The sequence below is a fragment of the Micrasema longulum genome, unplaced genomic scaffold, assembly GCF_059751315.1.
Source record: "Micrasema longulum isolate JH-2025_06_02 unplaced genomic scaffold, ASM5975131v1 h1tg000017l, whole genome shotgun sequence".
Classification (NCBI taxonomy): domain Eukaryota; kingdom Metazoa; phylum Arthropoda; class Insecta; order Trichoptera; family Brachycentridae; genus Micrasema; species Micrasema longulum.
This window is the reverse complement of record NW_028277225.1, coordinates 275473-301463: the sequence shown is the minus strand read 5'-3', so window position 1 is coordinate 301463 and position 25991 is coordinate 275473. Positions and strand designations below refer to the sequence as shown.

The window sequence follows — 25991 nt, the reverse complement described above, 5'->3', positions numbered from 1 at the left end:
AATAGTACTAATAAAATGGCACGTCTGCGACTACTAAAGTTTTTCGCATTTTAACAGAGTAAACTTCAGATTTTTATTTCAACTTAAAAAAACATTTTTACGACGAAAGTGAACTTTGGTATTTTATTCACGCATAAAATAGCTTACTGCGATTATTTCTGCATTTTTAACTTCAAGACGGCAAAAAGTGGACACCCGTGTTTTATTTATGCCAATAAATGCTGTATTTCGGCACTGAAACCGAAACTAAACCTTTTTGGAAATCGAACATGGAACCGCGAACCATCACATCTCAAGACCGACAATTGACTCATTTTTTTGCTATTCGAAACTATCGTGTCAATGATTTCGTAATTTTTCATTAAAATTATAAAAAGGAGCAGCTTTGCCAGAGTGAGCATCGCACGCAGTTGACCCTTTCTCCTTGTGTTCCCACCTCTAACCTTCTGTCCTCCCGGTATCAGTATGTGGAGTACAAGAGTATGGAGATACCCAATTACCACTCCCACGGCGGCTACCTGTGCGCGGTGCCCTCCCCCCTTCCCTTCCCCGCTCCGCCCTCGCGCCGTCTCCCTCACTCTGCCCCGCGCAGTGTGATGGTCGCTCCCTTCCTGCGGGCCACCTGGCAGAGGTGTCCTGGGGTGCCCATGCGTTTAAAAATTAAGCACTCCTGTTTTAGGAAGGGCGGGAGCTTGCGGTGACTTTTAAAATAAGTAGGCTACGAAATCAAATCATTTTAATAAATCCGTAGCGCGTGAAGATAAAATTAATTGTTTTACTTAATATTGTTTATGTTCAAAACATTAGCTTTGTGGTCAAACATTTTATTTCATGTGAGTAAATATTTGTGTTTTACAATTTATCGACTTATTATATCTACCGGCTTCGAGACATACCTGTCTCTTCGTCAGGACACTCACTGCACCAACATACATACAACATACTTAAATACACTTTCACCTTTACCATCACCTTAGTATAGTATTTACGAAAAAATACATAAATACAATTCAGAGTTGAAGGGGATGCAAACACCACCATGTCCGAACATGCACTAAAATTAGTATCAGTGATAAGAATAATATTTAGCGATATGTTGTGGAATGAGTGAGGCGGGGTTAGGGAGGGTAGGAGCTAAGAGGTTAAACGTTACACGATTGGTTATTTTTTAAATAAAAAGTGGGTTATTGCGTATGTCTCGAAACCGGTAGACATATGATGTCGGTAAGTGGTTAAATAATGATATTTACTAACATTAATGATTTTACTTAAATGATCAATTTTAAGTCCAAATTAAATTAATAATTATATAATCACTTTGCAAAGCGCCCTTGAGGTATTATAAATAGCGCACAAATAATTTGGATAACACATGCCCACGAAAAAGAATATTTAAAATTTGGTATGCTTTAATCTCTCAAATACGCTCATTTAAATTGCACACATAAAATCTAGCTTTCCCTCACTGAAGGTACTAAATCACTTTTGGTAGATATCAAACGAATTTGAGATGCCTGTAATATATTTATAAATATTTTTTTTTTTTTTGTAAAAGAAATATCTGCGTTCGTCTTTTCGCATTACTGGAAACATGAGGTGACCCAAAAACTTATGCTTTAAAATCGTAATCACAGATAAATCTAGATCAAGATTTAAAAAATACCTACAAAAGACGTGGGATAACATCCCAATATTTTATTCTAAACACTTAGCATGTTATGCCTTCATTTCGCAAGCTCCGTTCGTATCGCATGCAACTATCTCACTATATTTATTACATTAAAATTGTGTTTAGCGCTCTGAAAAACAATGTTGACTTTTGTGCTATGCATACTATTGTTTCGTATCTCGTATATGTGTCACATGATAGCATGAGGATCAGTCTTACGTTTCAAATGTCAATAAAAAAAAAACGTGAAAAAACACTTTTTAAATCAACTATGTCATAAATATTTATAAACCCGGAATTTCATTATTTTTTGCATGTTATTACCTTCTAGTAAGTTTCGCCCTAAATTTTTAATGGTTTTTCCACTATTTTCCATATCAATTATCTGTGTTAGTAGCTTCAATCTGCCAAAAAATCTAGGATTCTTTTCAAACACTGAGATCATATCTCGGGAATTTTCATCCTCAAAATATCACGCGTAACAATTGTTTTACAAATACAAATAATAAAAACCTTAATTATTCGTTCGCATTTTATTTTCTCCGATTTATGTTTCAAAACCCCTCTTAATATTTTTGTGGTTGCTATTTATACCATTAAGTGTAATTCATTGAAGTCATACAGCTTATTCACCCGACTTGTACCCCTCTCCCTCCCTCCGCGTCATCCCTCTCTGTCCCTCGCGCGTGAAACAATACCTCCCCCTCCCCTCGACCGCCGGGCGGTGAGAAGAAATTAAAGATTTCATATAAAACTGGTTTCATATTAAAATCGTCGTCTCGCCGCGGCGCAATACTATAGCTTCGGATCCGCTCGGCAATCTCCGCCACCGCTCGGCTCCCCGCTCGGGCGGGATTGGAGACGATCTCGAAGCACGTGGATTTTCCCCTATGATTTATTAACGTCGTATTTACGACCGCGGCGCACGGTCTTACGTGAAAATTCGCGCGGCAAAACATATTTTTCCGAATTGATTTCAGTGCTCTCTTCGTATTTTGATATCGAGTGATATTAATATGATGGTACTTGTGTTATTTAGTGTTAATGGAGTGAATTTTATGTTCATTATTTTATGATGGATTTATTTGACATACTTAATATATATGGTTTGTTTATGTTTGAAGTGAAAATACCGTTTTCAACTCTCAGCGACCTGTTGCTTGTTTAATTTTTTTTAAATGATTTTACTCGGTGTATCGTTTTTCATGTTTTTCATTGCGTACTTATAATTTATCTTCCCTGATGTATTATTATTTATATATAATTTAAAAGCGGTCACCTGCCAGTGTTTTCGAATAAAATACATTTGTTTTTATTTGTTTATGCGCAAATCACTCTAGGAATCACCGGGTGCGTTGTACGCGACACGAATGAAACGTTTACAACCCTATCACTGTTTCGACTCGGCAAACAAAATGGTCAATAGTGAATAATAGTATTTTCCTACCTCCCGTCGAGAGAAGTGTGCATAGTGACTCGAGCGCGAAGTATAATCGGCGTTAACTTCACCTAGGTTAGTTACCAGCCCTCGAGCAGTTTATTAACTTCAACCCCCTCAAACGCCGGGTTGTTATTTGTGAACTTTGGTGTCCTGTTTTTGTTTCGAAGTGGCAATGTGCAGTTTGCGGCAGTCGGGCAGTGCGTGAAGGCGCTACTCGCCGTTCACCCTGGTGGGGTTGTACCCGGTACCTACCTTCGGCCGATTGTCATTTTAAAAAGTGAAACCTGTTTTGCGATCGCCGCGAAAAGTTGCCCCCGAACGTCGGGAGTCGAGAACCCGCGACCGCGGTGCCGGCCGACCGGACGGCACACATCGCAACCGCGCACCGCGGCCGTCCGCACGCCGGGTGTTGAGTGCTGACCTTTACTTGCCGAGTGCGCGTATTTGGCGAATTACCGAAAGAATCCGATCTCGGATTGATAGCGTCGTTTTAGCGGGAAGATGAATTACTCTCCGGCGATCGCGCTGCTGGCGTATCGCGTTCGCGTATCTCGTGTTCGCAATCCGCTCTCTCGCCTGTGTTGTTTAGTTCGGTTCTCGTTATCACTTTTGCCGGGATGTGATAGTGCTATTTTTGAACGAAAAGTAAATAAACGACGGATCGCCCCACTGTGGCCCATATCGAGCCATGATCGCCAAAACATCGTAACCGACAAAAACCGTATTTTACCGGAGAATATTTTTTCTTCTTAATTATTAAGTTAAAAAAAATGCGTGTATACATTGTTAAATTAATGTAATCCCTAGGGGTTTATAAATTAATTTAAAATAAAAAAGGTATGTTTTTTAATTAATGTAATCCGTAAGGATTTATAAATTAATTTTAAATAAAAAAATTAAGGATTTTTTTTTGAGAACCAACACTTAATTCTCAAAGTATAGAAGAAGCATTATCCTATGCAAATAAATATTACCTATATTCACAATTAAGACGATAAAATATCTTCCCGTAAAATCTGGTTTTTGTTGGTTACAATGTTTTGACGATCATGGCTCGATATGAATCCGTTATCGCGTTCAAACGTTTTAACGGAGAAAGTGATTACCTCGGCGATAGTCAAATTAGGTCTTATCAAAGTTATTCTCTCAATTCTAGTGAGATTTTCACAACTTACTTGGTTTAACATCGCGTTGTTACATTGGTCGCGAATAAAAATAACGTTTCCATTTATAAAGATAAGATATTGATGTTTCGATGTTTGCACTGACGACACCCGTGTCGTTCGGCTTTATTACCTGTCTACTGTCTACATTATAAATAATCAAACAGACCTCCGAATAAGTAATAAAGTTTTTTATGTCCGCGAATATATTAAAATTAATTTTATTCGACACTTAGAATACCAGCAACATGATTTGTTGGGCTAAACACCGCTTAAGGAGTACTGGGTGCAAAATTTCTGTACGATTTCTTTCGATGTTATCTTGTACACATTATGACATAATCACAATAATTAATATCTCGTTACTGCGATAAAACTAAAAGTTGACTAAATTCGTAATTTAATTAGATAACGCATGCATATGTAGCTTCCTGTTTTATTATTTTTATAAATCGTCATGCCCACGGTTTCAAAATATTTTAATGTTTCTCTTCTTGTTATTTATTGAAATTTTGTTTATTTTTCTCAAATAATTTAGCGCATATTTGACAACACAAAACACATAAAATGCAATTCAATTAGTCGGGTCGAACTCTAGTCGGTTTTTTGCATCCGATGACGGGAATGTTAATTGGCTAATTTGAATTCGAGGAACTATAAAATCCTATCGGTTTGAACATTAAGTATTTACCATTTGGCGGCTGATTAAATAACGCGTTATGTGGATATAAAATGTGTTTTTTGTCCGTGAATCAAATTGTTACGATTTTAATACCGAAGTGGAATAATAAATAAGTCCCAAATGTATATAGTGAGCATACAACGAAAACTGGCAAAGTCGAACTCTTGTTTACCGGCAAATCAAGAATGAAGTTTTTACGTAGACAATACATTACTACGATAATAATGCTTTGTACTGTATGAAACAAAAGAAACTTGGTATCCAAAGTTTACTGGGGTGGTTGCTATAGTAATTGGACACTTAATAAATCTAATGGCCAAAAATCAGTACACGTAAGAATTTATCATCCACCATAAAATACACATTTTTTTTCTGTTTTTTCTTAAAATGAATGCATTACAATAAATTATTTTTGACCATTATATTCATAATGTCCAATACCTATACTGCCATCATAAGCAGAAAGGCAGCTTTTTGGCAAAAATCACAAGATTTGTTAAATATGAGTTTTAAATATAAATATACGTATTTTTACAAGAAATTTCGAACCATTTAATATAGGTATAGCAATGAGCAGTAAAAAAAATTTCAGTACGAAAAACGATATAATGTTTTACATTATTGTTTTTTAAGTAACAAGTTTTTTAAGCAATAACACAATATCTAGAGATTCATAGTCAAATACTTAGTGTAGACAGGCGCCGTGGCGCATTTGGTTAGACGGCCAACTGTGAAACTGGCGTCGCAGGTTCGATTCCCGCCAGTTGCAAGAAAAAAATCCATGAAAGATTTTTTTCTCAATTGGTCTGGGTGTATTTTTCATTACCTCCTTCCGTATCCCCTCTATCCCACCTGCTGACAAGCCTAAAAATAGAGGCTTAGCGGGTTATTCGTTAAAAAAAAATACCACACAGGTTTTATCATGCATTAGAAACATTGAACGTAGTTATGCAGAAAGCAGTCAGTCCACAATTTAAAAAAATGAGATATCGGTGTTGTCGGGTGCAGTAAAATGGATTCTATGTTCTGCTTAAAACAGCCAGACCGCTTTCATATAAAAAAACTGTAATAATCGCCTACTGAAAATAGTGATTATCACAAAAACGGCATTTCTCAGTTTGCAAAAAACACCCACAACAATAGAAAAATCTTACGGTACTTTAAAAATCATTAAAACTGGTCAAATCCATAGTAAGATTCGTGTTTGTTATATAAAAAAAACTCATGTATTCATCGTTTATAATTTGTCAAAGTCGAAAACATTCCAATTGTGTAGATTTGATTATTCACTCTTTTTATAAAAGTGCTATTATTTCGTTAGTTTCGCTTTTCTATAGCTGGCTGCTTTCTGCATAAATACGTTCAATTGGCATACTGTGTTTTTACTTATGATCAGTTACAGTTTGTTTTTTAATTTGCATAAAGTAAACACAAAAAAATCATATCTCAAAAGATGACTTTTGCAAATAACTTTATAAAAACTTATAGTTATATTATTTAGTACATTTAATTTTAAGTTTATTTCACTTCATATAGTACAAGTACAAAGCATTAGCAATAGATCGTGTGAGAATGGAAGTGTTTGGATTTTGACGATATTTCATGTAACAGATGTCCATGGACTGACTTTATCAGTATACAATTATCAATTTTGTAAAAAAAACTTGTAGACTTGTTTTTTTTTCATTAAAAGATATAATCCAGCACTAAAACTTATTTAAAAAAAAAAATGAAATCGCCACTTTTCGTTGTATGCTCACGATACCCGAATACGTGTATTGCGCTATGCGCTTCACAAAAATACATTATAGTATCGAAAAGTCGATCAAGAAATGCAATTATTTTTGTTACAATACATATTGAGTGATATTGGCACATTATTTTGTTGCGAAACATGTATGAAATAACTACCCGCCTACTTACTTTTAAACTCAAGTTAAATATCAGTTACAGATATGTAGGTACTCGTATATTTATATCTTTTGACATGTAATCACTTTCATTTTTATCCGTTGTGTACATAAGAGTATCGCTGACAGTTCACAGTGCTGCACTGTTGGCATCAATTATCCCCGATTGTGCAATACGCACTCGCATTGTGCTCTCTCTCCACTCTCCGCTGAGATAACAACTCCGAAAGTAACAACACGTGTGCAAAATTACGTTAGACTTTAAATCGACACTAGACAAACGAAAAACGCAACTCTACCTGATCTACCGCATCCAGGAACTATTAATTAGTTAACAGATCGAGAAAATTCCATGTCAGATTATATTACTGAAAAAATGTCTAGTATTTACTCGAAATATGAATCTACAATATGGAATCCGCAATATAATATATATATATATATATATATATATATAAAATAGAACACATTCAAGACAAGTTCGTCAAATATCTTAATTTGAAATACGGCAACAACGATACGTGTCACCTACTTCCAACTTTAAAGAAACGGCGAGCACTTGCGGACCTTTTATTTATTCATAAAATACTTCGTGCCCAAATTGACTGCCCGGACCTACTCTCCTCGATTCATTTCAATATCCCATCTAGGCGGACAAGACACACAAAACTTGTTCACATATCGAAATACAATACGAAGACAGCAACAAATTCGCCCATTAATCGTGCCCTTACCTTGTACAATCAAGTAGATACTTTTGACATCGACATTTTACTAGACTCTGCAACATCGTTAAAAAATAATATTCTGAAAAAAATGTCAATCTTAAACTGTAATTATCCTCACCTATATATTTTTTTTTATGATACTCTCACGCGCATACACACATATACACACCCTCCCACCCATTCTTTCACACTCGCGCACACACCTACACACACACACACACACACACACACACACACACACACACACACACACACACACACACACACACACACCCTGTTTTGACATACCTAGTAAAAAAATTAGTCTCTAATTGGAATACAACTAAAATGACATTTTATACCAAAGCATTATTCTCCCTACTTGTTGTTTTGATATATTTATTGTGTTGTATTCTGTTGCCTTCATAAAATATATAAAATAAATTAAAAATAAGATATGACCACGCCACGCGATGGTTTGATCGGCGCAAACCTCTAATCGACGCTTTGCAATTTTGTTTCCGGGAAACGTAAAAATCTATCTTCTAAATAAATCTCGATTGTATTTCATCATTTTTATCAAACGTTATTCGGTTCACTTATTGACGTTGCTTTATACCATTTTCAATTGCAACAAATCATTATTTTATCACATATCGCGTTTGATCCATTTCGGTATTTTAAAACAAATTATTTTGTAATTTATCTGTTGCAAAAAACACGAAAAAATTTAAGTGGATCTGGAGAATATAATTAAATGTACCAAAATATTACAGATAATAGGGATTAGTTGGTAAGGTAACCGGTTCGAGACAAGTCCTATTATTGTAATGTCCACGGTATACATACACCGCGTGTGAATTAAAAATAATATACAAGTTCCTCGAAACAAGTGAAACAGTGAAATATTTTTCGTTGAAAAATATACTCGGAAAACGGGTAAACAAATACAACGCTATTTTAATAAAAGTGATAATTTGAGTTGAAACCTTGAAGTGCCTATAAAATCGCGAGATTACAACGTCTGGAATATTCCGCACAGAGTAAAGTGTATTTATTATTTTTGTTTCGCTACATAATGTTATTTTACTAAACCATTCGAAGAATATCGCTTAAGTATTTTTGCGCAAACGAATTAATCAATCTATCTAATGAATTAATTCACTGTGGCGAATTATTGTGAAATCGTGACACGCGTATTTCCCCTCGATTAGTGACTCGAGTGTTCTGTTTTACTCAAAATAAAAATACAATAAATAAATAAACAATCGAAATATATTTATTTATTCATGTGCAGTTGCGTCACGTTTCTCGTTTTTAAAATGCGTTTCGACGTTATGTCAGTTTCGTTGTGATATCTCATGACCGCCAGCGCCATGTCATCGCGAGGGTCGCGATGATGCGGCAGTTCGGTGCCGGCGGGGCCAGGGCCCCGGTGGGCTCGGCCCTCGGGCCCCTGGGCCCCCTGTGCCCCGAGCCGCCCGCGCCTCTGGCCCCCGCCCAAGCCCCGGACAGAGTGTGGGAGTACGTCAGCCAGCTGGTCCGGACCTACCACTCTCACCATGACGAGGAGGTGAGATGGATACCCTCGAGGATTCTATTTATAACCGATCGGGGGCTTTAAAACACATATTTTATAGCTTATATTTATTTTATTTTGTTTGGTTAAAAAAAGAGAAAGAAAGATATGGCATAACCAAATCCAACAAATATTCGGACATGGATGGACAGAGTGATATAACGTTATATCCTGTTTGCCTACCCTTACGTGGAAACGGTGTTATGGTTAGTTTATTATTTTTTTATTTGGAAAACGAACAGTTCTTCATATTTGCACAATTTAATCATTAAGAAATATTCCATGGGCTTAGAATTAGAAACCAATAGTACCCTGTCATCGCTCTAATTTTCTTGCCTCCTATTTCACAGTAGTAGCCGCTCGATTGTGGAGTAATCTACCCACTAATGTTAGTTGTTAATGTTGTAACTATTATACTTCTTGAGACTTCTTTATTTACATTTAAGTCAAGATTGAAATGTCGCTATCTAAATATTTAAATTGTTTCTTTATCCTTCTTCTTTCCTCCCCATCCCCTCTCCTTTCTTCATAGTATAATAGTGTTAATATTTTGATGTATTTTTATTTTGTTAATCTTTGTTTTAAGATTCAATATGTCCATGTATTTGTAATTTGATCAAACTGAACGGCTTAGGTAAATAGGAAGAAATAACCTTAAGGCAATATGCCCTCCCTTATATGTATATGTATATTGTATTTGTATATAAAGTGTTAAATAAACAAATAAATAACAGGTTACCATAAATTGTACAAGATAAATCATATTTTTATTTATTCATATACACATTACAAAACAAAAATAACGTATCCCTAACTCGATGAGACCATGAGCCCCGTGTTGAGTTGGGATAGAACATGATGGAAAGTGGAAGTTTGCATATTATTAAAAAATACTAAAAATAAAATTTGTTTCTTAAACATTATATCAATAAATACCTGGACAACACGGTTTATAGTATATAAATTTAAGTAATGTCTCGCAACAGTCTCCTGCAATGGTCTCTTCCCTTAGACAAAATCCAAACATGTACACTTCTCCTGAGAATGTCCTTCGTTTTGGAGAACTAAATAGTTCATCCGAGACATTGAACACTCTCGGGACCACAAACGAGGAATTGCTCTGAGCGAACGTCGCACGTATTAAAAAATTCAAATTACAGGAAATTCTCGTACGAGCATATTGCTGGGATCTGTTCTCACAACCGCATGACCAGAAACGAGCCAATAACTCTTTTTGAAAAATTGTCCAATGTCCAGTGTCCAGTGTACCTTCGTGGATTGAAACAATGTATCGGATGGGAAAGATGAATTTTAGGACTGTTTTTCTCATTTGTAATCTTATCTTCTTTTATCTTAGTTTCATGTGTTTGGCATATTTGGCTAAAATTTATTCTACTTTTATATCCCATTTACCCTCTTGCTTATTTAATAAACGAAAATTGCCACATTGAAAATTGTTTTTTTTGTTCAGATGTGTTCAAACATATTTTTATTTTATCTTTATTGTGCTGTTTTCGACAATTTGGGTATATTATTTTTTCATTTGCCCCTCTGTTTTAATCAGTGACTGAATGTGCCAATAATAGTTTGAATTATTATTGATTTTAGAAACGTAAATATCCATAAATTTTTAGTGTTTTATAAGTATGTATTTATGTTTTATTCCATTCCTTTATGATCTGTACCCTCTTATTGTATGTTGATAAAAAAAATAATGTCACTTATCGTATAATGTTAAATATGTAGTATCGAGGGATATTATTGTATTTTAATATGTAATGGTAATGTAGTCTTTCATATAAAGGCAATGCATTGACCTACTTTAGGATATTTCGTTTGTCAATCCGATCGCTGCACTGTTCAGCATAAAAAAAACGTGTTTTCTCGCAAATACCAACTATTGCTGAAATGTGATAAACCTTGAGCGATATTTGCGGGATATTTGTACGAAGAGTCCTCGTAATTCTTACCGATGGCTTTACCCATAGTATCCTCCGACCCCTTCCCGCACTAGTCTCGCCAACACACGCCCTTGACCCACTGTCCACTGTCGCCCGAACCTTCATTCAGCCTGCTGCTGGGGTAAGGGGTACTGAACAATGTTTTAAAATAATGTATATTATTGTTTTTTTTTTTTGCTGCGGCTGTTGAATTTTCATTTCGGTCATGTCAAAATTTACACGCATTCAAATGCATTTATGGGCAAATTTATAAACCCCCGTTGCTGTTTCTGACGTTTCTACACCCTCCGGGAAATGGCATGATCTTAGTGTTTAATGATTGTAAAATTATAACATCAATTAGTTGAAAAATTATCAACTGTTTAAATACGAAACCACATCATCAAATTTTTAATCAAAATTGATTTATTTTCACGGCATTTCAAATAGCATAATGTGTGTTTAATTACGCGTTTTATCGTGATACTCGGGGTAAATAAATTTGAAAGACGCTTTAGTATTTTTTTAACCCTGGTCTTGGCAATATATCCTAAAGGATACATGTGAATGATCTCGTTTTTTATCATAATCTACTACACGAGTAAAACACCATTAAATTAGAACTACATAGAACCACATTTTTGATTATTTACTGCGTTATCGCAATCATAATAAACTTCGATTATAATCAGTTTGTGGTCCCGTGACGTTGCGGACTCAAGGATCTGAGGTTTGAAGGTTGACGATCTCTGTCGCATATATTGACCCCGATAACTCTTGCGCAGTATTCAGCATAGTTTCCTGTTAATAAGGTGCGTGTTATCTCTCATGTTAAGGAAGGACGGCGAAAGAGATTACTCGTGAACTTGATTTTGATACAATCTAACTGGTTGTGTAATATTGACCATTGTTTTTTGCTATAAACTTCACAAAACGAATTATGTTTTAACTTTTACCCTTTTAATTTTGTAAATATTATCAACAACTTTATTATTATTAAAAACATACAAAGTGATCTAACCCATTGTTATTTGTCATGCATGACGCGTGACCTATCATAACATTGCTTGTAAAAATAATTAATGTTATGGTCAAATATAAATAGTTCTTCTCTGTCCTTATTGTTCGGGGTACATTGTTCGTTAAATGTACATGTTTTTTAAACGAAATATTTATACGAAGACTACGAATTATGTTTTTTTCTTCTCATTTTTACCTTGAATATAAGAAATAATGTGTCTCTCAGAATCTCCAAATGAAATATGTACATTCTGCCATAAATATTCAAATATGTACATAACCTTCTTGACCTTTTATGGAGGTTTTCTAAAATATTTTATTTCCTTAGTTTTCAAATCCGAGAATTTCATATCAAATAGAATTTTTATTAATTAGCAGTTCATAATGGAGTTCTGGTACCAACCCTAATGTATGGAAGCGAAGCATGGAGTTGGAAAAAAAGGGACGAAAGTAGACTGAATGCTATTGTAATGCGATCCCTCAGGCGAATGTGCGGAAAAACAATGTATGATAGGTGCCCTAATGTCGAAATTAGAGCAGAATGCAAGGCTGAGTTAAGCATTATCGACAAAATTAAGAAAGGTCTTTTGCGATGGTTCGGTCATGTGGAGCGAATGAATGATGAAAGAACGGCTAAAAAGATTTATGATGCGAATGTGTCTGGTTGTAGAAGTCGAGGAAGGCCGAGAAAGACATGGCATGATCAAGTACAACAAATTCTTGAAAGTGGTCATGTGAAAAGTCGGAATAATCGACGTGCGTGCATGAGAAGATGTATGAATGTGAAGGAAGCAAAGGAAGTGTGCCAGGACAGAGTGGTGTGGCGTTCTATCCTCTCTGCCTACCCCTCCGGGGAAATGGCGTGATGGTTAGTTAGTTAGTTAGTTAGAATTTTTATTTTTATTCCAATTATATTATAATTCGGTTGGCAGTCAATTGTGCTAATTGAATAAAAAGTCTTAAAAGAATTCACATTTTAACATTTATTTTATTCACATTTTAACATTTATTTTGTTCGTTGAATTTTATTTTGATTTAATTATTCTCAATGCGTAATGTTATATTCTACAGCTTTTCCTCTTAAGACTGATCATCTTACCATTTTGAAATCGTAAACCGAAGTATATCAGTATCAGTATATTTGCAATATAGAGTTTTATACTCGGTTTTCTTATTTTTTCGTGATTTTCGATTATTTTAACGCCCGCTTTTTTGTTTTATTCCTTTACTTACCCACAGCGAAGCTGTGGTGATTTGGTTTTATAATCGCGTGTGCTTAAGACAATCCAATTACGTCTTACTTGTATCTGAGATATTGTTTCAATTTATAAAGGTGTTGGACATTAGACATTTTTAAAAAGAAGAGTCATTGACACATTTCTGGTCATGCATTTACAAGAGGAGATCACAGCAGAATGCTCGTACGAGGTTTTCCTGTAATTTTAATTATTTAATACCTAAAGCACGTACGAGTTTTGCTTAGAGAAATTTCTCTTTTGTGACTCTAAGAGTGTTCAATGTCCTAAATGAACATATTAAGTTCTCCAAAATAAAAATGAAACGATTGTAGTGCTGCGAAATATTATATATATATCGTCGTTGCACATCAAATATGGGCCATGTGACTCGGAGCACATTCTGAGAAAATCATCAAAATGCGACTTTTTGGCATAAAATAATTAATATTTTAAATAAATATATTACTTTATTGGTTTGTAAACAAGTATGGCCAAAGAACACTTCTTTATACAATTACTAAAACTTTTAATAAGATTCCTAAGATGATTTTAAAAGAAAATGTTGACAAAGATTTTAAGAAAATAATAATTAAATGGCTTATGTGTAACAGAGCTTTATATTGATTATCATTTAATGTCATCTATTTTAATTTTTATAAATAAATGTTGTGTGAAAATTGGGTATGCTTTTAGTTCTTAATAATGTTTATATTACTTTTAAAATTTATATAATTTCTCTAACGTTTCTCTTTGTAAAGGAAAAATAAGAAACCTGCTGACAAGCCGGTTTCGCGGTTTAGTGGGTTTCATTATTTTTCCTTTTATATTTTCTGTTCATGTTTTTACCTTCTTTAATAAAAAATAAATAAATAATTAAAAAAAAAAAAAACTCTGTATTTTCCCTACTTCGTTCATGCACATAAGTGTTATTTTCGGTTTAGTTTTTTTTTTTTTTTAAATCGTTTTTATCGATTTTCTCAGAATGTGCTCCGAGTCACATGGCCCATATTTGATGTGCAACGACGATATATTATACATTTATGTTTTTGCACCACAACAGGCCAGAAGGCCCAATTACAGTGGTGAAGCACTGAACACCCAAGCTTGAGAAAAATCACATTAAATTTTTGTGTTCCCACCGGGAATCGAACCCGGAACCTTCCGTTTGTTAGTCAAGCGTCTTGACCACTACAGCACGGATGTCGGATGATGCATAGATTTATGTACTATTAAGCGTATTGTCCAGATGTTTATTGAGTTATATGTTTATGTAATACTTTTTTATTTTTGCTTTTGTTTAATGATGTGCATATTTCCACTTTCCATTATATTGTATCCCAACTCGACACACGGCTCTTGGGCTCATAGAGTTAGGGATAAGTTATTTTGCGTAATGTATAAATATATTGACGAGCTATTTTCAAGATGGATTATCCGTTGCTTTATTTCTCTCGCTCTTATTCTGTTCTAATTGACTGATAAATTATCCGTTTCGGGGTCAAGTTATTTGGAGCTTAAATACGATCGATGTTCCCATTAGGCTGCTTCTCCCGGGTCTTATTCAATCCCCATTTCCTGGAAATACTCCCTTCTGTTCCTGTCCGAAGACAAAGGCGTTAGGAAAATAATTCTCGTTCCGAGCTAGCGGAGCGGGAGGTGCTCCTCCCATCCAACTCAATTCAAATAATTAATTCAAATTATTCGTTAATTTGGCTGCCATTGTTATTGTTGTTGCCTCAGTCCCCCGATGCCCCGATGACGAGACCAGAATAAATTCATTAAAAACGTTCTGGCACCTTATTTTGCTCTTTAAAAATGCTAATGAAGACATGTACAAGTCGACCCTCCTTTCTGTGTTAAGTAGCTTCGCATTACGAGGGTTGGGTTAGGTCTGACACGAATATTGTCTTTAGTCTAAGGTAATACTTAATACCCGACCTTTTATATAAGTATCCGGAATCGAAAAAGAACATTTATTATTTGTGACCTACATACTTGACCTACATGTAAAACGGATTTCTTTCCCCTTTCTTTTAATCTTATTAAAGTAAAAACAACCCTTTATATTTGAGACGAGGCTGTGATCACAACTCACAACTTGATTCCCATATTATAGTACATATTTTCATTGTAATGTATTTATTTAGATAGTTGTACAAATAAAATTTGAACACCTAGTTATACCTTAACTAACTAACAATATATATACAAAAATAATTTAAAAAACACTACATTGTTATAAAGTCCAGACGCTTTCCGATGACACTCTATAAACCTATATGGATGTTTGTTTATAACAAAAATCATCGCCAACCCACGAAACCATGCGATAGACCCAACATCCCTGATATATTTTGGCAACTCATTAAGCACCTTAAGTCCTTTATGATACAGATTTTTTTGAGTTGCCTGGATTCTTGTTTTGGGGAGTCTGAAACCTTCACCTCCTCTCGTAGGATAGCGATGAATTTTGTTACTACGTTGAACATCACAAAACATGTATTCGGGCAAAAATTTATTTTTTAATTTAAATATTAACACTAAAGTATTTGAAATTACTCTTTTTTTTACCGAAAGGATGTTCAGTACCGTCAACTTTATGTTGAATATTTTCGGCTAGTTGAAAATGCCCCCAAAATTGAAATATTTACATAAACAATAAAATTCTTATTTCTTCTTAAAAATTTTTTTTAAAAACAAAAAAAAAACTGTCAAGTATCAACATAAAAACGATTAGTTTTGGACCCTTCTTCCTATTTTTCTCAGAGGCTTCTTGAAATACTATCTTCAACTTTCCATTTGTTTCTTTGCTTTGTAAACTTGTCATTCCATTTATTAAAATTGAATATACGAGTACTTTAGGAATTTTTGTTACTAAATATACCATTCCATTTCTTTGGCCTTTCGGTAATACTTTCTTAGTAAAACGATTTTATTTTTTTAAGAAATAAGATTTTCTTTGTACGTATAATATTACAATAAATCTACACGTTCTTGTTTTCATCACCACAAGAACCCCGAAATACCTTTTGTATATTTTTTTTAAATCTTGCAATAATTACAATCGAAACGATATGATCTCATTGCAGGTGAAGTGAACTGATATTTTTAAGGAAAGTAAACTCATTGATTATATTACATTTCTGTAATCAGTATAATCCAAACAAAAAAATCTTTTTTTTTATGTACAAAAAATGTTGATGAAAAAAAGGCACAATACTGTAAAGTGAAAACTTTGATTACAATTGTTTGACTATTTCGTCAATTAGTTCACTTCACCTACAATGGGCGCATGTGGTATTAGTTAAGTGCATGTGTTTATGTATATCACAATGTATAATCTGATTGATGAAGGATTATTCTGTTAAACCTACGCAACTTCCAGTTTAAGAAAAAGAAATCACATTCTAATTGCTTTCGATGACGCATTTAAATTCAAAACACAATCCAAATGTTTATGATTGTATATCGAGGCCGCGTTACATTTATGTTAGTCTTTATACATTTACTGTTCTACGATTTTATATATATTATTCATTTATTTCCGTTATATATAAGGCTCTGAAATTAAGTAGAGACAGATACATCATTGCAATAATTACAATTATAACAAATTGCAAATACAACGTATTGAGTTATTTAAAGGAGGTACAAAACATGGAACAAAACAAATTCGAATCGGGTTGTGGTCCCCCGGCTAGTTTCTCGGACTCACGGCTCGAAGGTCCGTGGTTCGAATTCCACTCTACCGCTCAAAATAAAATATTTAGTTGAATCATAAGAACGCAATATTTCTAGATTAAAAAAAAAATCGTAAAAGAATTATTCATTTGAGCAAAGGTTCGATTCCTAGCGGGGTTGACGTGAAATCTCGTTTCACAGGTGGTTTCTACACTTCAATATTTCAATGTTCCTGGGCTGGCACCTGAAGCGTAACGATGATCATCTTAACTTCCATGTGTGCTGAGTGCCGATCTAGTGCCTTGTGCATCACCGGGTGCGGCTAGGGAAATGATAATGATATAAAGTTAATTGCACGACATCAAAATATTGACTGCAAATAAGTTCATATATTAACTGCTTGGTAAAGTTTATTAAGTTTATCTTAAAAATAATTTTAACCCCATATATATTTTTCTCTTGGAGTAATAATTCTCTAGAAAAGCGTAGAACAAAATCGTTCCAAATTTTTGGTTTGATTTTAGTTTGGTTTTTAGTTTAACAATCAACGTTTAATGGACGGTTTCGGTTTGCGCTCGCAATTGTCAAAGCAAGTACCTACGGTCCGTTGTATCGCTGTAATCTGTAGCTAAGTTCACAGTCAATAATCATATAATAGTTTTTCTCCGTATGGGCGACTCTATTAGGTTATTACTCTAAGGTTTTTTTTATTATATTAATTAGAATTTAACAGGAAAGCAAAAAGAAGAACAAAAACGTTATTTAAAGGACTCTGGGTTCATGTATTTATTAAATAGGTTTTCAATTAATGTTATGTATATTTTTGCACACAAAAGCAGAAAAGTAGTCTTCTTTACATTTAAAGAAAAACTTATTTTTTGAACTGACAAAAACGAGGTCGTTGCACTTTCACTGTTTTCTTTTGCCAACCGTTTATAAGACAGGTAGTCACATTTTGTTCGTTTTGAATATTCCATTTCATTGAACTCATTCAGGAGAAAAAATAGCTGTACCCTTCATTTGTCTTAAGTTTTTCTTTTGTTTTTTCGTTCCTAGATTTTTTACTATGTATATCGCTGCTTAAAAAAAAGGGCCACTAATCGAAATTTGACTTTTTTCAGTATATTAATACGAGTTATTGCTTTTTTTATAATCTAACTTTTTATATCAAGTTTTTAATATTATCAGGTTTAAAAAATAGAAAAACACGACTTCTATTAAATGTAATTGTAGGTTGACATTTAAAAATGAAGCAACAAAATTAAATACTTCATATTCAAAATATTATAATTCAAATTATTTAATGAGCTTACAAAGTAAGTAACAATGAGATCAACGTTAAAATGTTTTGCTCTGAAATTTGTCACCAAATCGCTAAATGCCAAAAGGACTGCTGTGCGATTTGGGCCATTTATAATGCGAAATTCGTGAAAAATTGCTTGTGGCAATAAGTCCGCCATTTAACTATGTATGCCTTTGTTATTATTTTTGTATGTATGACATTGTATATTATGGTTAATAAAGGTTTATTAATATTATTATTATATCATTTTTGCAATAAAACGAAATTTCGATTTGTGAATTTTTAAACTTTAAGTAGCGATATGATTGTTTCGTTATAATATTATGTTCAAAATAGACTTTGTCCGTTAATTCAATCAAATAAAAAATATGTTTCTCTTTAAATGAATGATCGTTTAAACCAGATAATCGATTGTTAAATCGAGTAATCCAATTATGTAATTTATCTCCCAGCGACTTTCTTCTGCAGTTTAGTATTGCGGATCTTGCCTCCACATTAGCTTGTCCCAGAGCCGGTCGCCCTTGACTCCTGTGGGTACCAGGTATAGGTACCCGGCACCCGGTACCGAGTACTAGCCAGCAACCACCAGCCTCCAGCTCGCGGTCCTCCCCGTCGCACTTGGGACTCTCTTCTGTATTCCTCGCATTGCACCTGCTTCATTTTTCTGAGTATTCTCCGTGAATGCGCTAAACCCCCCTCAGAGATGGTGCTGTAACGTCGTGTTACATTAAGCAAAAGACTAGTGAATTTAAGTACAGTTATTTAACAACAAAAAATATATATCTATATTGACTGTTTAATAATCTTTTTTTCATATTTTTATATGTATAATAATAAATCGCCGTTGTTAGTCTCGCAAAAACTCGAAAATGGCTTGACAGATTTACGTGCGGTTTTTTGCATTTTTTTTTAAATTTACGTCCTAAGTTTTATAAATAAACACATCTCCAATATGTTAAGTGGAAAAAAAGTTAGTTTCATCGATTTTCCAGAGTTGCATTCGACTAAAATGCATATATTGAAAAATTTGGAGGATGTTGCTTTATTGCATATTAAAAAGGTTCGTATTTTAACGTGTACAAACAACAATTCTTTTTAATGGATACTAAATCGATGAGATACCTTACATTTTCTTAATTTCTACATATTTACTTATTTTAAATGGATTTTAAGTAAATGCTTAAATAATTTTGACTGCCATTTAATACACTTTTGAAAAAATGATTCCTCTACAAAATGCACCACTGTTGGTAAGTAGAGCAGAGTTTGACATTTGCAAAAAAATTCTATATTTGAAAATGAATTATTTGCAGTTTTGGAATTCAACCATAAACAAGTACCTAGGTACCTACTTACCAATGAAAAGTTACACCATCTTTTTTACGTCTATCCGAACGGTTTTTTCACGCTTTCACGACACAATCAAGAATTTCGGTTTCGAATTAAATGTCAAGCTCACGTCGAAACCCAGCTGGCGGTTAAAGAACCTGAAAATAACAAAAGGTCTGACATGCAGTAGTCTTTTTCGCACAGTATCGGGGAGGCATCGCAAGACAGTGACTGGAAAACAATGTTCGAATACCTATTTATCAATATTCTCTGTCTTCACAATTTATGTAAAACAAAACGCAAAAAGAATGTATACGTACATATTTAATTTAGACTAAATACAATAATTGATATCAAACTTTCGATTCCATTCATTTAAAATATATATTCAAGTATCTACTCAAATCTAGCAACAGCAAAGCTTTACCGGGTTCAGCTCACCTTCACCATAGTTGTGTCGGTAATCGGTTATATTCAAATATTTAATAACATTTAGGAAAAAAAATTACCACAAAATTAATGCTTTCAATATTAAAATAGTTTCCTATTAAGCGTCAACATAAGTTGTGACCGTTTTTTTTCCGAATTTGCAATGAGCACCCAACGTAAAACAAAGTGGTAAAGGTTAAAGCCGGCTTTGTAATAAAATAGTAGCTCGGTAGATAAATACAGACAATCGTTAAGCATACCCTCTTGGTAATTGTCTGAAGTCAGATACAAATTATGTTCAAGCGAGCATTTATGACTTGAATTGGGATATATTGGAGTTTATAATCGCTTTAAAGTGAGCACTTTTTATCACCGAAGCCTATTTAAAATATAAATGAGAACCATTTTAAATTTTAATGAAGTGAGGAACGCGGACTAAATTTTCGAAGTCATTCATCGGTTGGATTCGATAATATGACGTCAAGATGACAATTCGGTAGAACATACCGAGGTAGATAGAGATTTTTTTTTTTTTTTTTATTTAAATTTTTTTTTTATTGATAAACCCTTACGGGTTACATACATTTAACAAAATGTTTTCACTTTTAAAATTCAAATTCTACTGTTAATAATAATATTTTTAACATCTTTTGTAAAGGTTGCCTGAGTCTTTTGTTTAGTTTTGTCTGGTAATAATAATAATAATAATGTTTGGATAATTTATAAAGCGCCATTTTTGTGAAAATCACCTCAAGGGCGCTGTACAATAAATAAATATCCCAACACGTCTTGCAGCTACAGAGCGCATGGACGGTTGGGATTCTAGTTCCTCGTCTCCAATTATGATATATTACAATTATGATATATATGAGCTAGATAACAGAACGTCTTGCAGCTACAGAGCGCATGGACAATAAGAAAACTAGCCCCTATTTACATTTTTTTTTATTTGACAATGAAGTTTAGAGTTTAAGTGATATTTTAAAAACGAAATAAAAAGTATATTTATAAAATTAGAATTTAGATAACAATAAGTCTTGCAGCTACTAAGCGCATGTACGGTTGAAATTCTAGACCCCGTTTACTAAATTTAGGTAGTTTATTGTATAATTTCAGTCCATGGTTTATAAGTCTCGATTGTCCTTTTCTCGTTTTAAAAGATTGTATATGATATTTTTCTGAAATTCTCGTATTGTGTTCATGTTTACTACAATTTTTTTCAAGTTTTAATTCTTCGTCTACAATTACTTCAGTGGCTAATTTATGAATAAATTTTAAAGATTCTAGTTTAAAGAGTTCAGTTACGTTTAATTGTTTAGTTTGTTCAAAAAGTTCTTTAGTTGCTGTTAGATAGGGAAGGTCATATACTAACTTTAATATTTTATTTTGCTGTCTTTGTAGTCTGTTTATGTCATTTTGATATCCTGTTCCCCATAGTAGTTGCATATAACATATTTTAGTTTTAACATATGCTTCATACATTAAAATTTTTTCCTTTATTGGAACAAAGTTTTTGATTTTAAAAAATAGACTCGATAAAGTTGCCACTTTGGTAATTAAATTGTTGATATGAATTGTCCATGTCAATTGTCTGTCTATTGTTAGTCCTAAATATTTAACATGTTCAATTTCAGTTAGTCGTTCATTATTTATGTAAGCATCTACTTTGTGACATTTTTTTCTAGATTCAAAATGGATAATATTGCATTTTTTTTCATTAAGTGTAAGTAAGTTTGTGTTTGTCCATTTAGTCAATATAGTAAGGTCTTCGTTTATGTCATTGTTTGTTAATACGTCTGTTTGAGTTTTATAAAAAAGTCCAATGTCATCGGCATACATAATAATTTTCCCTTTAAAATTATACAGTGATAAGTCATTAATATATAAAATATATAACAGTGGACCCAAAATAGATCCTTGTGGGACTCCAAAATTTACTGTTTGTATTTTACTTTTTTTTTCATTTACAAAGGTATACTGCTTCCGATTAGTTAAGTATGATTTTAATAGTTTGTATTCTTGAGATTTTACTCCTATATCATTTAATTTTTTTATCATGGTCTCAATGTGAACCGTATCAAAAGCTTTTTTAAAATCTAATATTACTCCTGTGGTTGGAATTTTAGCATCCATATTTGTTTGAATATAATTAATCAAATTTACTAGAGCGGTTCCAGTTCCTTTTTTTTCTTGAAAACCATGTTGGTTTAAGCATATTATATTAAGATTTTTAATATGTCCCATTAATCGTTTATGAATACATTTTTCAAAGATTTTATTAAATACTGTTAAATTTGCTATAGGTCTATAGTTATTAGGTTCCGTTCGATCTCCACCTTTAAATATAGGAGTTATTCTTGCAGTCTTTAGTTCTTCCGGGTAGATTCCTAACTTTATATGCATGTTAATTAATTTTGATACGACCGGGCTTAAAATATCTTTGAGATTTTTTATGAGTGAAGGTTTAATTTTATCATATCCTGGCGATGCATTTTTTTTAAGATTGTCAATTATTTTACACACTTCTTTTGTCGTTGTTGGTCTAAGAAAAAAGGTACTATTTATGTTTCTTCTTCGTTTTTCTGATATGTTTAGACATGGTCCATCTAATTTACTTGCAAGGTTTTGGCCTACATTGGAGTAATATTCATTGATAATGTTTGATATTTCTTCTTCATCATTTGTGAAAATCCCATCTTTTACATTCATTTCTTTTATACTAGCTGACTGCAATTTTTCTCCAGACTTGATATTTTTTATTATTTTCCAAAGTTTATTGCTGCTGCCTTCTGCTGATTTTATATAATTCTGGTAATATTGTTTTTTTGATTTTCTGATTTCATTTCTTAAATCTTTTTGAATATTTTTTAGTTCGGTTACAAGTTGACTGTTATTTCTTTCTTTAATCATTTTTTTATATACTTGATTTTTATTTTTTATTTTTTGAAATATGTTTTTAGTTAGCCAACCCTCCTTTATTGACGTTGTGAAGTTTCTCACCTTGGTTTTTGTGTTCTTTTTTATTTCGTTTTGGATAATGTCTTGTAACTGTTTAAAACTATTAACTTCTTGTATTTTCGCCACGAGATTTTCTTTTAATTTGACATAATCTGTTATTTCCAAGGTGTATTTTTGTTTAAATATTTTTTGTCTTTCGATAGGTATATCTATATTTAGATAGAGTGCTCTGTGATCACTTAGTGGAGTATCTTTGTAGTCTATTGTATATTTAGCTTCTACAAAATTTGTTAATACATGATCAATAATCGAATTTTCTCCTCTGTGATTCCATCTTGTATATTTTTCAAGTGAAATTTCGTTAAGAATTACATAATTATTAGATATTAGGCTATTTACATATTCATTTGTTAGTACATTGTCTTTTTCTAATATATTGATATTAAAATCCCCAACTATTATTGTTTTTCCTTTATTTCCATACGGAAGTATTTGGGTTTCTAGAAGATTTATGAAACTATGTACTTCGGTTTTATTTGGTCGTCTGTAGATAGCACACAAATTTATTTTTTGTTTTATGAGACTTATTAAAATGATTGCCATCAGAATGTTTGCCATATCTCTGTTATTTTCAATATTTTTTGCTTCGTAATTTAAGTTTTTCTTTATGTACATTGCTACACCTCCTCCTCTACCTTCCCGGCAGGAGTTTATTACATTGTAATTATTGATGTCATATAATTCTGCTTCACTATAGATAGTACAGAAGTTAAGTGTACCATCTCGATATGTACAGATGAAGATAGCGTTCATAATCGCTGCACTGGAAGCTTTCTGGATCACTTTATTATTATTATTTACGCGCATGAATATTCAACACGTGTATGTACGTACACCTGGAGCTCAATCACAGATGGCTATCGACATGCTAAAAAACGTGCTAAGTATTTGAGCGATCACCACGAACAATCATGAACACGCTGAAGTTATCGCGGTCGCGTTGCAAAACGCCATAGATAAGTTCCGTATCCGTAGTCCGTGGTCAAACGTCAAATCAAAAAAGTCAACACGCGTGTAATCTCGTGCCGGTTTGTTATTTCGTTTTCAAGTTACAAACAATTACTATGGCGACTGCTTTTCTTAACATTTGGCTTGCCGACCGCCGGCTAAATGCAATACGGCACTCGAGAAAAATTGAAAGAAGGCGTGTGCGAGATTCAACCAATCCTCTTGAACTGACCGAAGTTGAATTTCGTTTTGCAACGCGACCGCGATAACTTCAGCGTGTTCATGATTGTTCGTGGTGATCGCTCAAATACTTAGCACGTTTTTTAGCATGTCGATAGCCATCTGTGATTGAGCTCCTGGTATTTATGAAACTTCTTGTAACGCCATATATTATACACCCGTTTATTGTTTTTATGAAAAAATATATTTTTGGTAATTACTAGCCGATAATGCGAAATAGATCACTTGAATGTTTTCATTCTACTGGTTTTCTCTGTGGGTATGTTCCTATCGCGTCGTAGAAATTTAATGATGCGCTGTTTAATTTGAATGACGTAAACTCGGTGAAACCGCTCGTCCTCCAGTGGCCGCCATTACGTACTACGTACAACATTACCATTGCTTTTTATTGAATAGAATTGCATTTATTAAAGGTGCATATACTCTCCTAACGCGGTGCATCGCGGACGCGAGCCATTGTATTATACATTTCAAATGAGGTTGAATGACAAAAATAAGGGCATCTTTATTACGATCCATTGTTATCGTCTTTTTACAACGCTATCGTGGTATTATTATAGTGCATTCATTGTCTTTGTCATATTGCGAACAGCTCTAAGTAAAGACTTAAGCGTTTTATGGCTCATAAACCGAATATGAATAGTAAATTCATACTTTATCGGTCGATGTATCAAACGAATCGCGTCCACTCGAAATTTATCGTTTTTTTTTCATTTTGAAAGTAAGTTTATTTTATATTAAAATGTCCTAGTAACCAGCAACACCGACTCGTCTTTTGGCCGAACAAAATGTGAGAAATGTTACGACATTTCGATTGAAACGTTATTTATTTCCATACGCTAAGATGCTTCACGGTTCAGCGGGCAAATATAATTCCTCTACCGGGAACTGGAAACCGAGCACTGGGAGCTGGGAACACACGGCACACGGCACTCGGCACACGGCACACGAGCACGGGAACGGGGATTGAGACAAAGTGTATCGATTCGTCCGTCCCACTCCGAGTAATGCCAGTACAAAGTTGCTTTGTATATTTAAGATTCTTTGTTCCCGATACTCTTGTATTGTGTATCTGTGTTTCAATTTGTTTCCTCCGTGGGATGTGGGCGTATAGCGTACGTGCGTACGTACGATATTATTACGTCATTCGGAGGCAAATGTCACAGTAATCTACAAACTTTTGTTCTTTTAATACGACGTAGGTTTAATTTGTTCGTTTATTTTTTCAATAACGCTTTTTATTATTCGCGTCTTGTATGGATATGTATGCAAATCTCCGTCGGGCGATGAAGAATTGATTAAACATATTTGATTACTTCTGTCTGAAGATTTATCGCCACACGACTCTTGTTTGAATTGACAACGAGTTTGAAGGACGGTTTGTTGATCCTAAAATGTTTGGAATGAAGCGCTTATGAAGCGATGTAAACACGCGAAATCCTATGCGTAACATATTATTCGACGCTTTCATATTCTTCAAAATATTTGCTTTGTGATATTCTAAATAAACCGATTCATATTTGTTATTCAAATAATGTTGTATTCCGTGTTGTTTATACTTCATTCAGAAATTCACTCGCAGGATTAATTATGCTTAAATTCACTTTTCATCCCATATACCTAAAAATATTTTATTAGTGATAGTTAATAATTTCAATGTTTTGAAATCTAAACGCAGTTCGTAACTAATGTTG

At 33.6% G+C, this 25991-nt stretch overlaps 2 protein-coding genes across 4 annotated transcripts in view; both read left to right on the top strand.

Moving 5' to 3' along the window:
- The window catches only part of LOC148285647 (uncharacterized), a 79334-nt gene that overhangs the window by 27240 nt on the left and 26103 nt on the right, over window positions 1-25991 (top strand). The window contains exon 5 of one of the 2 annotated variants that reach the window (XM_088242567.1): window positions 10312-10605. The exons of the other annotated variant lie outside the window; for it this stretch is intronic. The gene's annotated coding sequence lies outside the window, so the exon portion shown is untranslated. Of the gene's footprint in view, window positions 1-10311; window positions 10606-25991 lie in introns of those variants that run through there. 2 annotated transcript variants of the gene reach the window in all.
- The window catches only part of ash1 (histone-lysine N-methyltransferase ash1), a 155805-nt gene continuing 132245 nt past the window's right edge, over window positions 2432-25991 (top strand). For both annotated transcript variants that reach the window (XM_088242515.1, XM_088242507.1), the window contains exons 1-2: window positions 2432-2691; window positions 8349-9145. In XM_088242515.1, coding sequence (XP_088098641.1) covers window positions 8969-9145 — 177 coding nt within the window. In that variant the 5' untranslated portion in view covers window positions 2432-2691; window positions 8349-8968. The remainder of the gene's footprint in view (window positions 2692-8348; window positions 9146-25991) is intronic.